This window comes from Brassica oleracea, chromosome C2, assembly GCF_000695525.1.
Source record: "Brassica oleracea var. oleracea cultivar TO1000 chromosome C2, BOL, whole genome shotgun sequence".
Classification (NCBI taxonomy): domain Eukaryota; kingdom Viridiplantae; phylum Streptophyta; class Magnoliopsida; order Brassicales; family Brassicaceae; genus Brassica; species Brassica oleracea.
In genome coordinates this window covers 24,263,595-24,278,730 of record NC_027749.1, presented here as the reverse complement: position 1 = coordinate 24,278,730, position 15,136 = coordinate 24,263,595, and the positions used below count along the sequence as shown (strand labels likewise).

Below are 15,136 nucleotides of genomic sequence, written 5' to 3'. Positions count from 1 at the left end.
AAGAACCTAAACTTAGTCGGTTAGGGTATATAAAGAATTGGAAGGGGAGTTAATTTTGTTTCTGGGAGAATTTGGGGGCGGGGGCAGGGGCAGAGAGAGGTTTCTTTCGTTTGCCCATTCGCCCTACTTCATTCTGTCTGGTACCTTTCTCCTGCACTGCATCTGATTCTGAATATTATATTTTTCATATGGTCTCAGGTCTCTTGTTTAACCGCAGCTGCTCTGCCCAAAATTAAGCTTTTGGGTTCTGTAAAACGTAAGGGTTGGGTGAGAATGTCTGACGTGGTGATGAAGGAAGAAGGCAGTGACACCTTCAGTGTTAAGGTAATTGGATTGTTTTCGTTTGTTAGATTGTCATATTCTCCTCTCTTTCTGCAATAATAAATAATCGTTGGATATAATTATATTATTTGAAGGAACTCGATGTTGTTCTACCACGGTACCAGCCGTTTAATGGATATACATCACCCTTCGACTTTATTTTACCACCGTACAAACAGTTTCATGGATCAGGTATTTTTGATATTATATATATATTCTTTGAAGGAATTATGCACTAAAGTTGTGTTTGACTTTGCACTTTCACAGTTTGTAAACGTCCTCCTCCCCAAGAGCTGATTCCCATTAAGGAGGCCGAGGCAGAGCTCGAAAACTTGCACCTTCCTAGTTCTGAAGAGGTAAGTATATCCACTGTTTTATTTCAGTACTATCCGGTCAATGGATTACAGTTATGTTTGTAATTGGATTCTTTCTTTTCTTAATGAAGGAGGATTTTGATGCTGTCCTACCACTGGATTTAATGGTATCACCATCATTGAATCCGAACTCTACACCAGATTATGACTTCTCCAATTATCCTCAGTTCAGTGCTCCTTGTCAAGTAACTTATACTCCCACTCCTCCCGGCGGTCACTTGGTTTTGTCTTACAACAGCCGTAATGATGCTTTTTATGCGGAGCCTCTGCTCTGCGCCAAAATTGGACTTCATTGCTACAATCTCGAAAATGTAACGTTTGTTACTGCGTCTTGCCTACCTAATATATATACTTGATTTATTTCTTGTGAAATTACTAAATTTTTTCTTTTTTTTTGGTTTTGTAGGGGACTAACTTTGAACGTTTGGGTGTGCCTGAAGTAGCCGAGCACACCGGAGTGTTGACATTAGATGCATGTGATCCAGCAAGAGATTGCCTCTGCAAGTTTGAAACAAAAGTTTGGTATCCCACTGAGAAAAAAGATTGCTTCCATGTTATCACATCCCGCTGCAGAACCTTGCCCCCACCTCCTCCAGGTAAAAATAAATAAATGAATGAGTGAATGGTCTTATATTAATTTATTTTTGTTTGTTTGTTAAAAAAAAACCTCTATTATTATTTATTTACCACAGAGGAGGAGAAAAAGGAAGAAAGTGGCTTTGACACACTTTCCGTGGATGAACTATTCAAAGGCAACATGCCCGATTGGTTGCCTGGTGACAGTAAGCTGCATTACTACGAGGTCATGAGCCCCTTCCTCCCTTTTGCTCTTTAATTCCCAGTTTCTTTTCTCTTTTTTTTGCTGACATTGGTTCTTTTATTCTCAGATGAAAGAATCAGAGGTGGAACAAGCCAAAGAATGGCTTCTTCTTTACGCTGAACTAGCCTGGTACACCAAGAAGCAGACGGACCCGGTGAGTTTTTTAAATAAATGACTTAGAGAAAAAGAGAGTCGGATTTGTGTATAATAGGTTATAATGGATCTCTCTTTGGTGTTGTTGTCTTGCCTTGCAGTTCATGTTTGAGTATGGAAAGCCATTTGAGCTGCGAAAGATAACTGTTCAAACCAAAGAAGTTGTCGACTCAATGAAAAACGTAAAGTTGGATAATGCAGTTTTCTACATTAGCTTCCGGACAAGGTGCGGTGTTGTCTGCAAAGGTGTCATAAGGAGAACAAGGGATGGGAGGCCCGAGCATTTATCCCTTGAAGCCAAGTGTTTCATGTGATTTGAGAATCCCCATTATTTACTTAATGGGTTCTGAGTTTTCTAAACGAGGGATAAACATGAAAGAGATTGTTTCAAACAGAGAGCTAAAATAAAAGATGTCAAATAATATCCCATAGAGCGCTGGTCTTGTTTCCTTTGTCTTGATCATGGAGATCAGAACTTGAGAATCAGAGTACACCGTCAAGGATCGAATATTCGACGAGGCAGCCTTCATGACTGCAGAACGAACAGCTATGGCTTCTGCCATCAAAGCTGATGAGATGAACCGGCAGGAGTAGTGGATGTTGGGAAGGCGAGATGAGTTTACTCCCCTGAAGATACCGCCAATGCCGCAGACCTCTGTGATAGGGTTCCAGGCCGCATCCACAAAGCACGATGGTCTCGAGTCCGCAGCTGGAGAGGTTCTGGTCGGAGCGTTGGCCTTCACGTGCTGAGGTTGGGAGCTGGCGCCCAGTTCTTGCGCTGCTTGCCATTCTTTTGCGTCTGCGATGGCCTTGTGAATCGTTTCTTGAGCTGAGAAAAATCTGTCATAAACACAGTTTATTACGAGACTTCCATAAGTTCCACAACACCCAAGGCCATATCGGTGCATAGAGTCCGACGGGGGGGAGTGTGATCATTCTGCTGCCATGTACAAGCCTAGTTGCAAGAGGAGAGTGCGAATCAGGGATCCAAGCTAGGGGGGTTAGTTCCCACACGTTCATGGCAAAAGGGCATGAGGCAAACACATGGACGTCATCCTCTACCCCTCCACATCGTTTACAAGCAAAGGGATTAACTCCACGAGTGACTAGGTTGGAACTGACGGGGATTGCTCTGTTTATAACTTTCCATAGAAAATCCTTTATCTTAGGAGATGTATTCAGATTCCATATGTGCTTCAGCCAGTCAAAGGATGGTGGTAGAAAGGGCAGTATATGATCAGAGTAACTCGCCACACCATAACCCGTTTTAGTAGAATATATTCCTTTAGGGTCTGGGAGCCAAACGATAGAGTCGTCCACCGGGGAGGAGCTCGTAACAATCTTAAGTATCTTCTCTTCATACTGAGGCAGGTGATGACGAATACTGTCGATGTTCCAGGTGTTTGAGATGGGACAGAGAAGATCACTTACTTTCAGCGACTCTGTACCTTCAGCTGGGGGACCAATGGGAGCTTCTGGTGTGACGTGGGAGAGCCATGGGTCCTTCCACACGTGAATATTCTCTCCGTTCCCAACCACCCATCCTAGTCCTTTTTTGAGTAAATCACGTCCAGCAAGGATGCTTCGCCATCCATGTGATGCGGCAGCAGGCGGTACACAGTCTAGGAACGTCGAGTTCTTTGCATATTTTCCAAGTAGAACTTGGGCCACGAGAGAGGTTGGGTCTTTAATCAGTCGCCACCCTATTTTAGCCAACAAGGCATCATTGAAGCTTTCAATATCCCTGAAGCCCAAGCCTCCGGCATACTTTGGTTTGGTGAGAGTGGACCAAGCAACCCAACACATCCTCCTTGTCTCCGGGTTAGCGTCCCACCAGAATCGGGTAAGGAGTGATTGGATCTGTTTACATAACGACACTGGTAGTTTGAAGCAAGACATAGCGTAGTTAGGTATGGCTGCAAGGACTGATTTGAGAAGCACTTGTTTCCCCGCTCCTGATAAGAACCGGGTGGTCCAGCTCATGATCCTTTGTCTGATCCGATCGAGAATAGATGCAAAGATGTCTCTTTTTTCCGGCCAAACATTTCGGGTAGGCCTAGGTATTTACCAATACCCCCCTCTGCTAGGATCTCAAGTGTGGCCTTCCCTCTACTTTTAACTTCCGCTGGTGTCTTTGCCGAGAAGGTGATAGCTGACTTTTGGAGATTTATCCGCTGGCCCGAGACAGCTTCGTATATGCTAAGAATTTCCTTCAGCTTTGCTACCCCTCCCTCACTTGATCTACAAAAGAACATGGTATCGTCCGCAAAGAGGAGGTGGTTGATAAAAGGGCTGCCCCACGAGACCCTAATACCTGATAGCATCCCCTTTTCCTGCGCCTTGTTGCATAGAGCCGATAGAACTTCAGTGCACAAAATGAATAAGTACGGTGATAGGGGGTCGCCTTGTCGTATGCCACGAGATGGAGAAACAAGACCTTGCGGGGATCCGTTTACCAAGAAAGAGTATGAGACAGACTCCACACAAGCCATAATCCAAGAGACCCATATTGGATCAAAGCCGAGTTTGTTGAGCACCATGTTGAGGAAGTTCCATTCAATCCGATCATAGGCTTTGCTCATGTCTGTTTTCACAGCCATGGAGCAATATTTTTTTGCTTCCGAGGTTCGAAGAAAGTGGAGGGTCTCATGTGTGATAAGCACATTGTCCGCAATAGCTCGACCCGACACAAAGGCCGACTGAGACTTGGATATAAGCTGAGGTAAGAGCTGTTTAAGTCTTCGGGTCAGAACCTTTGCTATGATCTTGTAGTGAGTGTTGCACAAAGCAATAGGTCGGTAGTCAGCCACTTGCCTTGGACTCGTGCCTTTCGGTATCAGTCGGAAGTGTGTTTCATTTTGCTGGGGGTCGAGTCTGCTAGTCTCGAAGAAACGGAGAACTTCCCTGGTCACATCGTCGCCTACAATGTGCCAGTAGGCTTGGTAAAATTTCGAGGAAAACCCGTCCGGCCCGGGGGCTTTACCGCTGTTGATAGAGAAAGTAGCCTCTTTTATTTCCTGCACGCTCGGTATCTTAGTTAGGTAGGCATTCATGTCCGCCGTGACCTTGCATGGGAGGAGGTCGTGTATCGTTGAGAAGTCACCAACAGTTTTTGTCGTGAAGATGTCTTGGTAATAATTGGTTATAACCGTGACTATGTCCTCCTCCTCGTGAAACTCTGTACCGCTGGAGTCTTCAATAACAGAGAGCGAGTTCTGCATTCTTCTAGTCCTCGTCGCCGCATGAAAAAAGCCGGTATTTCTATCACCGTTCTTTAACCATTGGATTCTACTACGTTAGCCAAAACTGCTCCTCCTCCTTGTACGCCTCCGTAAGTGTTTTCTCCAGTCTCTCGATGAGCGGAAGGTCCGGGGTAGGAGATAAGAGTGCAATATCCAGAGCTATCTTGGAGTCATTTATAACCTGGTTCGCTTTTAGGTTCCGGTCCTTAGTCCATTGGATGATCTTCCGCCGGCAAGCGTTAAGCTTTTCAATGACCGAGGAAAGAGGCGTTTGGTTCCAGGTAGTATCGATCAGGTCTGTGATCTCTTCATTCTCTGTTAGCGATCGATTGAAGCGGAATACTCCTCTTTTCCGTGGCCCTGTGGAGTTGAAATAGGTGATCAAGGGTCTATGGTCCGACCCTTCAAATCGCAAATAACAACTCCGGCCCATAGGATATAACTCTGACCAGGAGCAGTTGACCATGGATCGGTCCAAGCGGGATCTAATGAAATGAGTGTATCGCGTTCCTCTCCATGAGAGGTGGTTACCAGAATGTTTGAGATCCCACAACCCATTCTGTGAAACAAAGGTCCGGAATGAAGTGAAAGATCCTTCCCATCGGGGAGGACCTCCTACCTTCTCCGAGTTGTCGAGGATGTCATTGAAATCCCCCGTAAGTAGCCATGGGAGTTCTCGGCCAGCCCCAACCCGTGCGACATTGGCCCAGAACGCCGCTCTATTTTCTACCATCGGAGCTCCATATATGAATGAAATAAAAGAAGGGGAGCCTTTAAAGACTACCTTAGCGTCAATGATGTTTGCCGAGGCTTCTAGTATATCGATCTTGATGTTGTCTGTCCAAAGAAGCGCCAGTCCACCGCTAAGCCCGTTTGGAGGGATCGAAAAGTAGTGAGGATAATGGAGGTCTTTGAGTTTGTCCTTGATGAAATCATCGCCATTGTTTGTCTCCATGAGGAACATGATGTCTGGGAGAATGTTTTTCTTTACCTCCTTAAGACGACGAATTGTCGAGGGGTTCCCCAACCCTTGACAATTCCAGCTCATTAGAGCTAAGGAAGAGGAGGAAGAGGGGGCCGAAAACCCGAGCCCGCACCCTTCTTCGACGGTATTTCCACCGTATTCTTAGTTCCTGCAGCTTGAGCAGCATTACTTGGTCCCGCCTTATTCCAAGGCAATGATCGACCTTTTTCCGTGCAAATTCTCTTGCGAGGTGGGTTGCTAGATCTGGTAGTGCTGACTTTCTTCAGTTTCAGCGCTAGTAAGGGACTCCTGCTAACCCTCCTAGCTGTAGTAGTTCTTCTCTTTGCCCCTGTTTTAGTGGATTTTGGATTCTTGCCTACCACGTCATTAGTAGTGAGGAGAGCATGTCGGGTTTTCTCTTTACTTCCTATGGAAGCTAAACCCCCCAGTCTTTGAGTTGCAGGTGCTCTGGCATGTTCCTGCAGCAGTGTCTCTGACGCATTTATATCAGCTGGTGAGGGGACAATAACTGCATCTTGTACTCTATTCGTGACATTGGCGTCACCCGTAGCAGCCTCCCAAAGTCCTTCTTCGTTTTCAGGTGTGCGTTTAGGCAACTGATCTCGAAGGTCGAGTGCAGATATTCTAAGTAGCGCTGACCGTCATTCTCTAGACTTTGCGGACTCCGCTGGAGGTGGTTTCCCGCCACTCAGCTCCATCCTTTCTCTGGGGGTTCGAGGCGGTGGGGTATGGGAGGAAGTTGATCCATACAGGCGCTGTTGCGAGTTCCCTGAATGTCGAGGTGAGGGTCGATCATCCTCTTTCGGAGGAGTTCTCGATGTTCTCTGGCGGTGAGAAGTGAAGGATCTCGAAGGGTTCGAACTCAGATTGACTGATGGATCCAATCTGCTTCGTGGCCTATAATGAGCCGGCACATTATGCCCACCTGGGGGTCTAGAAGCTTCTGATTGATATGAGTAGTTGGAGGGAGGCCTCCTAGCAAACTCCATTGAGCCTCTATATTCAGAGGAGTGGTGATCACGTCGAGGCAACTCTTGAGCTGGGAGGGTCCGTTGGGAGGGGGGTTTGTAGCCCCTTCTCTCATCATGTCTCCTCTTACCAGCTTCTATCCGTTCTAGAGCGAGAGCTTGGGTGATTCCCAATTTTCTCTCCTTTGCAGGACGGTCTCCAATGGCTCTACTTGGACAGTCTTCCTCTTCGTGGGATAGAGAGAAACAGTTGAAGCAGTGTTTTTCAATCTTCATGTATTCGAACTCGACTTCAGTGATTTCTCCCGAGGGGAGTTCAATCTCCGACTTCATATCCAATGGTTGTAGTCCATTGATATCTACTCTGACGCGAGCTCCCCTAACATCACGCTTTGATGCGTCTCCCAAAGCTTTGCCAATTGTATACAATGTTTGGTCCGTCCAGTAATGCAGCGGAAGACCATGTATGCGGATCCAGAAGGAGATAGTCGAGGGAAAGGTTGGGGAGATGGTGGGTTCCCAACGCTGGAGTAGAATCATCCATCTCTTATGATGGTAAGGACCGTTATCTAAGACTGAGAGAAGGTCCTTCTCAGATTCGAATTTAAACTGAAAGAGTTCAGGACTCAGTTCTCTTCCTTCTACTCTTCCCTCCAGGTTCCAAATTTGTGGCATGAAGTCAACTATGGCTCTCGGACGTTGGAACCTTTGGTTGGTGACCCTACCAATGAGAGTGAGTAGGTTACTAGCTATCAGAGCTTCATTATCACTCTCTGGGATTCTGATTGGAGGCTTCTTTCGAGGGGATTGGGGTTTAGCCACCCACTTCTCCTTGTCAGCTCTTGTGTATCTGTGAGACATGGTTGAGAAGCTAGACTGAGAGGCTTTGTGTAGGTACTCTAGTCAGGTTTCTCAGAATAAATGAGAGTATCAGCAAGACTCTATAACAGAGTAAGGTTTGTAAGTTGAGAATCTTTTGCAGCTTGTCGCCTTTGTGGAGATCTCATGGTAATGAAGAACCTCTCTGAACTTGCGTGCAAGGGGAAGCAGTCATCGGTAGGAGCTTGGCGACGGCGTCGCTGACCCTCCGACGAAGTGTCGGGGGCTGAACCCGGGAAGCTATGTCCAAGCTGTTTTGAATTTGGAAAAACTTTACTCGAAAAGGAAATAAACCAGCGAGGAGGAGAAAACCAGGTAGGGGAAATCTGTGGGGAGTTGACCAAAGAGGAGAAAACCAGATAGGTGGAGACTGCTTAGGGGACCGTGCCTGGGAGAGAAAAAACTTTATCCCTTATGTTATTGTTCAACCCTGAATTAACGTATGTGTTCTATCTAGCAAGTATTTATAGTTAATTTAACGCCTTGTCCAATATTCATCGTACTTTTTTTTTGGTAAAAAATATTCATCGTACTTGTTTCTAATAAAGACATGATAAGCTTTTGTTGCCTTTATTTTTATCCCTAAAGATTCTGTGTCATGGTGTCTTTTAGACTTGTATCATATTTTATACGATCATATGGTCGAGCTATCACTCTTTCGTTGTGTTTTTTTTTTTCGATTCTCAGGTAACCTTGTTTTCTTGGTTTGATGGAAGACGATCTCTCACCACTCTCCTCTTTTCCTTTGTTTGTTTAATTGTATGAACACTAGTGGTTGAATCAACTTTGTATCCTGGTTTGAAAATCGTCTTGCCAGTCTTACAAATTTAATCCATCAAAAAATATTTTTTTAATATATATATATATATATATATATATATATATTTTGTTAACAGTGGTTTTATCTTACTAAGTGCCGTCTGGACTACTTAGGTGATGATTGTTTGGATGGTTTTTAGATTTTAGTTTTTGGTTTTTGGCTTTAGGTTTTTAGTTTTTAGATTTTGGTTTTTAGTTTTTGGTTTTTGATTTTGCAGTAGTTTTTAGATTTTGAAAAAGCTCGAATGGCGATTTTGGTTTTTAGCTTTCGATTTTTGATTTTACCGTAATTTTAGTTTTTAGAAAAAAACAAATGATATTTTTTTCAGGTTTTAATTAATTTTAGTATATTTTAGTTAATTATTTTTGTTTGATTTTGAAATATAAATTAATAACAAAAATAAGACAATAAAATAAATTTCTGAATTTTATTTCCTTGCATTTTTGTTTTTCTAAAATTTGATTACTGATATATTTCAGTTTTTCGGTTATTTTTTAAAATGTTAATTTATAATTTAATTTATTTTTTAAACAAACTTAAAATTACTATAAGAATATATCACAGTTTCAATAAAATAACACCAATAGATTATTAACAAAACATGCAAACTTTACATAAAACTAAATTTAAATAATTAAGTTAATTTTAGTGGCAAATTTAAAAGAATGTTCTTAATATATATTATTTTGTATTATATATGTTAAACTAATTCTTCTTACTAAAACTTATTTGCTCATACTTATAGTAGTTAGCATTTTATTTATTTATTCCTATATTAATGCACAAATGTAACAAAATTTTTAAACTAAAAAAAAGAAGAAAAACAAAAAAAGCATCGTGAGATGTAGAAACCAAGAAAACTTGGATTTTGGTTTTTCTTTAAAAAATGACAGTTATTTGAAAAACTAGTTTTCCTAAAATGTAGGGAATCTATTTTCTTAAAAACTTAATTGTTTAAAAATTGGGTTTTCCAAAAACAAAAACCAAAAACCACTTCAAAATCTGTAAACAATCACAAGATAAGACGAAGAGTCTTATAGTTTGATAAAATTTGCTGAAATTTATCAACTGTAAGACTCTTCGTCTACTGTGATATATTCTTAAACAATCACAAGATAATTTAAGCAAGTTTATGAAATTGTGGCCTTCCCTTTTAATACCTTTTTGTAGAGAAATTTAGTGTAAAAATAACACTTAAATAGAACAAAAACAAAAAGAGAAGAGTTAGAGAAGAATAATATATATATATATATGGGACACTGAGTGACAAATTTTCGAAAGAGACATGAATATGTAGAACTCCCGATTAAATATTTCTTCCGAAGAAGAACATACACTAAACTACTGTATGTTATGAATTTTTTTTTTTTTTTGAAAAAGGGCTTTCAGTTTAAAACATAAAATATCACAAGATAGGACGAAGAGTCTTACAGTTGGATAAAATTTGCATGAAAATCAGGTTTCATCAATGAGCGGACCCGAACCCCTGACCTGAACAACAAAAGTTGAGACTAAAATAACCAACAATAAAATGAAAATCAATAACTAGTGATAAGAACCACGACCGCAGCAGCCACGCTTCCCTCTTCCTCGGATCATCCTCCATTCCATTTCTTGGTATTTGATAGGGAGTTTTGTCTCCTTCCCACCTCTTGTCAAGTTGATCGAAGAGGAAGCGTTTGTCACAACTTCATCCACATCTCCTAGCCCTTTGAACTGAGAAGGACTCTCAAATCCCAAAGTGATAGATGTTGTGGTTAATGGATCAACAACTAAAGTCTCACATACCTCAGTGTTGATAACAATTGATGGGGATGACTCTATAATAAGTGCTGCAATGGGAGTAGATTGAAAATCTACTAATGTTGAAAAAGTTGGGAATTAGATGAAGCCAATCAAATTAAGTAGATCGTATAGACTTTTGTTTACATCAAGCATGTGGTCATGACGACAGGGCTGAACACTTGGGGACTTGTGCTTTACAATAACGCTCTGCTTTTGTTTCCTCTTGAGTTGCTTATAATGGGAGAGTTGAAGAAGATCAAGGATTACATGATTTACTTTGAGAGCTCTTCTCAGGAGAAAAGTTACAGAACTGTATTGGTCACGTACTTCACTATTTCTTTCTTTAAAGCAAAAGTTGAGCAATATTGCATTGAGAATTAGTTGAAGCCAATAAAATTAAGTGGATAGTGAATCATTGCTTTTTGAAAATTTCCTGACAAAAAAAAAACTGTCAAAGCAGAGAGAGATGTAAGACCCTGAAATGATGGCAATGAGTCCTTTTAGCATACATTGAAGATCATGTTTATATGCATAGTGTAAGCTTTCATAATTCACAGTTGTATTCATGGACTTGAAGATATTAATATACCTTATGTAGAGGGTAGATTCGACCATCCCTCAAGGCCCGAAGAACAGACGGTCCGGCCCACATGAGGCGGAGCAACAGCTCGGCGCGACGGCTCGAAAGGTCGAATTCTCGGTGTAATGAGAGGGAGCTTTCGGTGGGCTTCTCGACTAAGCGTCCCGAGGGAACGACTCCACAAGACAGCGTGGGCTTCTCGGCCCAGCGAGTTAAAAGCCCACAAAGACGACGCAAACTAGGTCACAGGAGAGCGTGAGGTCAGCTATAAAAAGGAAAGGAAAGGCAACGTAAATAGGATCCGAAATCACTGATACACGCTTGGCGGCTAGATTAGGGTTTTTACCTTTGTTGTCTCGTCTTGTTTTATCTCTCCGGCAAAGCCTTTCAGGCTCCGGTACCTTTCCTTACACGCATTTCCTTTCCTTGTAACCGACGAAACACTCTTCCGACCGTTAATAAGACGTGTTTGCTTAAACCCACTTCTAAAAATGAACGTTCTCTCGTTCCGTACTGTTTCCTGACCAAACACCTTATGAGTTTTTTTCTCCAAACTGCTTTAATTTTCCAAGCACAACAACTAATTAGATTCTTTTTGAGGAACTCTTTTAGCTTTTAACCTAAGAGCCAGAAAAGAAGCCGTTGAACAAAGGAGAGTAGGAGATATATATGTTACAGGTTGGTCTCACATCCACAAGTAGAAAAAGTTGAATTTGGTTTCAATAAGCTTGGAAGGAGAGGAGAGTTGGACTGGTTTTATTGTTTACAGGTTGGTCTCAGTCCAAAAAGTAGAATGTTGATCCGCTTTGCACCAGATCAAAGTGGCTATCCGTTGGAAAATATTGTCAAGAAACCAGAATCTTGTGTGCAAAGGAGTCTAAAAAAGTCAGGGAAGAAGAAGCAAAAGTGGTCAGATTCTTGGTTTAAGTTCAAAAGCATGCCAGTGATGCACAATTTGGTGGATAGTTCGAAAGAAACATGAAGTGGGGGAGTCATATTTTTGGGTTTAGATGAACTGTCTCTGTGGCATAAAACAATTGGTGTTAGCACTGTTGGGACATTGATACGAGACACCAATGCAGGAGCAGCTTATATCCATGTTGCTGAACCTTATATGTTTGTTTGAGAAGGGTGCTGAATAAGAAATCAATTTGTGAAACTCGATCAGTTCGTTTTGATCCATCATCGACACGTGTTGGTTCATGCCAACGAGATGCTGAAAACATGCTGCCTTGATAATCATCAGAGGAGATAGATGTAACACCATCTAAGGCTTATCAGAGAAATTAAAGTTGAAGAAGTTATAGCTTCTCTCTTCTTACTTGAGAATACAAGATAGTTACTCAGAACAAGGTTTTACAAATCTAGCAAACAATACTCAAATCCAGACATACAATTATCTTTGTTAAATCAATGAACAATCACCAAAATACATAATAACTAACCCTAAGCGCTGTTCACTTCTACAGATTACTCAATTCTTAAGATGTTTTGTTTGGCTGCCAAATCACCCTCCTGAAAGTCCAAAGAGGAAAAAAAGATAAGTCTGAGTGAAACTAAGATTCTACAAAGTAAGAAGCAAACTAAATCAAAGAGATTAAGAGCTATGTCATACCAAGCGATTTATCTGGCCTTGTCTCTTATCTTCTCTTCCTCCTCTTCCTCAGTTATGTCCGGGTACACGTACTGGTCAGGTAGTAGAAAAGGGTCTTCAAGATATCACATAGAAAAACAAAAGAGGTCAAAAGATACAAAGTTTTGTTATTCAGAACTAAGTCTTGTAAAATTAATTGACTTACAATGCGTCGTCAATTGGTTTTTCAGAGGTCCAGGGACTGCTACCCATCGATCTCCCACCACAAGCATATCTCCACCCTATTAGCATTAGAAACAGGAAGCAAAATTGAATGTGTGTGTTTTTTTCTTTTCAACTGTATATAAGATTAAAATTACACATACCTCGGCTATTGTTAAATACACATACTTAACTTGCTCATGGTACACTACGATGGTGATGTCAGAGACTGGTTGAGCAGCTAACAGAAGATTTAGCTTTTTGCCGTGGACAAATTTTATCACTTTGTAGAAGAAGTTCCACGATTCTTGCGGGAGGTTTCTGGTTTGTTCAATACGAGCGTAGAGAATTTCCCTTAGAAGAGGAAAATGTCTTGTTTCAATGCTGAAAATCTGCCCAAAAAAAAAAAAAAGAAAATAAACTAATTAATAACTCATGAAAATATTGTTAGATGTTTGAATCTCAAAATCTCACCTTGAGAAGTTTCTCATCGTACTGCTTCCCAATGGACTGAGACAACTGAGATTTGATGTCGTTGAAGAGACTCTCCGGAGACTTAGTAGCATCTGCCATCTCGCCGGAGACCGGAAGAATCAACTGGACGATCGACACGGCTTCTCTAAAAATTAGGTCTACAGTTTTTAACGGGCTAGTCCTTTAACTACTGGATAGCCTAAGCTGGGGTGTCCTAAAGTTTGGGCCTGAATTTTAAAGCCTAGACTTGATCCTAAAAGGTTTAGGTCTAGAGTTTTTCGTTTTAAAAAGGGTAAATTAAAATTAAATATATTAAATTTAAAATCAAAATTAATTTAATTCTAAATTTAAATAATCATCTATATATGTCTATAAAATCCAAAACTAAAATAAATATGCCTTATCTAATAAACCAATAAAATAAAAAAGAAATATTATTTTAACTCTAATCAATAGAAACCGTATGACCAAGATTATTATGATGTACAATAATACTTTTATTATTCATGATTAGGGGTGAAACATGATCTGGCATGCTTTTCCTAGTTGATCCTGATTTAACTTTAAAAATATATTGATTTTCCCCATGTTAACAAGTTTGATAATCATAACTGGAAATACAAGGTTTTTTTTTTCTGAGCAAACAAATTAAAGATCCATCCATTCAAATATGTCACGTAAAAAACCGTAGTTCCATCCTTCTTTTGGAGTCGCAGAGCTTGGACATCGAAGCTATGCTGAACAGTCTCACCTCACACCAAAGCAAGAGACTTGTCACGATCTTCTCCTTCGTCAAGCCTACATATACAGCGTAGCTTTCAGGTTACCAACAAAAGGGCAATCAGAAAATTCCCTTAACCGCAATGCAATACTTCACAAGCGCTTCTAGCGTTATCCTCTGTTCCCAGATGAACCTCATCGAACCATGTGATGAAGGATCATCCCCGCAACTATGATCTTATACTTGTCTCTCTTCGCTAGCAGCGAGCTTCTACTCCACACTTGTTGGATAATTCCAATCTTGTAGAAACTTAACATATTATTAGATGTTTAATAAGTTAAGATAAACACAATAAATAAATAAGAAAATGAAGTTTTCTATTTAAGTTAGGTTTGTGTTTTCCATATCCCGCATGTTTAAGGGAATTGACTTTCATATAAATATATGTCTAATGGAGAGGTATTCCATATGATCTAAGAGAAACATATTGAGAGCTTTAATTTTGAGTAGTTTCTAAAGCTAATTGGAAAAATAGTTCTTATAATTATTGTGTTTCTAGAGATTAGATTTAATATAAGAGCCTCAGATTGGAGACTTGATCTAAGCTTAAGTTTTAGCTTAAGATCCTGGTGCTTATGAACAAGATATCTCGTAAGCAAGATGGCAGACGTGACTAGGGCTCCACGCACGAAAGACCTTGGATTTGCATCCATCCAATGTCTGATGTTGACATCGACAAACTACACAGTTTGGTCGATGATGATGAATGTTCTACTTCGTGTTCATGAAGTGTGGGACACGATCCAATCCGGTTTAGATGATCAGAAGAAGAACGATGTTGCGATAGCTCTTTTGTTTCAATATGTTCCCGAGACATTGATTCTCCAGGTGGGCGAACAAACCGCATCAAAACAGATCTGGAACGCCATACCTTAGAGTTGATCGTGTAAGGGAGGCGAGGCTTCAGACAGAGTTTGATAGGTTGAAGATGGATGATAACGATAGGGTCGATGACTTCACGGGGAAGATATCAGGCCTATCATCTAAAGCAACTTCGTTGGGAGAGAACATAGAAGAATAGAAGATGGTCAAGAAGTTCTTGAAGGGTCTTCCGAGGCACAAGTACATCCAGATCGTAACGTCTCTTGAGCAAGTGCTAGACCTCAACAAGACGGGTTTTGAGGATATAGTTGGAAGGCTTAAGGAGTACGAGGAGCGT

At 41.0% G+C, this 15,136-nt stretch overlaps 2 protein-coding genes across 3 annotated transcripts; one reads left to right on the top strand and one right to left on the bottom strand.

Annotated features, from left to right (window-relative positions):
• The first annotated feature begins 70 nt into the window (after window positions 1-70).
• Window positions 71-2,013, top strand: LOC106325922 (UPF0725 protein At2g20620-like). The gene is made up of 9 exons (XM_013763971.1): window positions 71-99; window positions 199-324; window positions 417-513; window positions 589-677; window positions 767-1,006; window positions 1,102-1,291; window positions 1,388-1,497; window positions 1,583-1,669; window positions 1,770-2,013. Exons 2-9 carry the CDS (start codon window positions 274-276, stop codon window positions 1,980-1,982), a joined length of 1,077 nt encoding a protein of 358 aa, XP_013619425.1. The 5' UTR covers window positions 71-99; window positions 199-273; the 3' UTR covers window positions 1,983-2,013.
• Window positions 2,014-12,219: 10,206 nt separating this feature from the next.
• Window positions 12,220-13,346, bottom strand: LOC106325460. 2 transcript variants are annotated; one of them, XM_013763507.1, is made up of 5 exons: window positions 13,197-13,346; window positions 12,887-13,114; window positions 12,727-12,802; window positions 12,543-12,636; window positions 12,220-12,442 (listed from the first exon to the last, which is right to left on the bottom strand). In XM_013763507.1, exons 1-4 carry the CDS (start codon window positions 13,293-13,295, stop codon window positions 12,551-12,553), a joined length of 489 nt encoding a protein of 162 aa, XP_013618961.1. In that variant the 5' UTR covers window positions 13,296-13,346; the 3' UTR covers window positions 12,220-12,442; window positions 12,543-12,550. The 2 variants fall into 2 exon arrangements, with proteins under 2 accessions (XP_013618961.1, XP_013618962.1); XM_013763508.1 differs by having other exon boundaries at window positions 12,543-12,613.
• Window positions 13,347-15,136: the final 1,790 nt, after the last annotated feature.

What these genes read in the sequence shown, in the direction of transcription:
- LOC106325922 (XM_013763971.1), top strand. Translation starts at nt 274, where the DNA reads ATGTCTGACGTGGTGATGAAGGAAGAAGGCAGTGACACCTTCAGTGTT. An exon ending in ATTGCTACAATCTCGAAAAT is followed by an intron (nt 1,007 to 1,101) that starts GTAACGTTTGTT and finishes TTGGTTTTGTAG; the next exon opens with GGGACTAACTTTGAACGTTT. An exon ending in CCAAGAAGCAGACGGACCCG is followed by an intron (nt 1,670 to 1,769) that starts GTGAGTTTTTTA and finishes CTTGCCTTGCAG; the next exon opens with TTCATGTTTGAGTATGGAAA.
- LOC106325460 (XM_013763507.1), bottom strand. Translation starts at nt 13,295, where the DNA reads ATGGCAGATGCTACTAAGTCTCCGGAGAGTCTCTTCAACGACATCAAA. An exon ending in ACGATGAGAAACTTCTCAAG is followed by an intron (nt 13,115 to 13,196) that starts GTGAGATTTTGA and finishes TTTTTTGGGCAG; the next exon opens with ATTTTCAGCATTGAAACAAG. An exon ending in AAACCAATTGACGACGCATT is followed by an intron (nt 12,637 to 12,726) that starts GTAAGTCAATTA and finishes GATATCTTGAAG; the next exon opens with ACCCTTTTCTACTACCTGAC.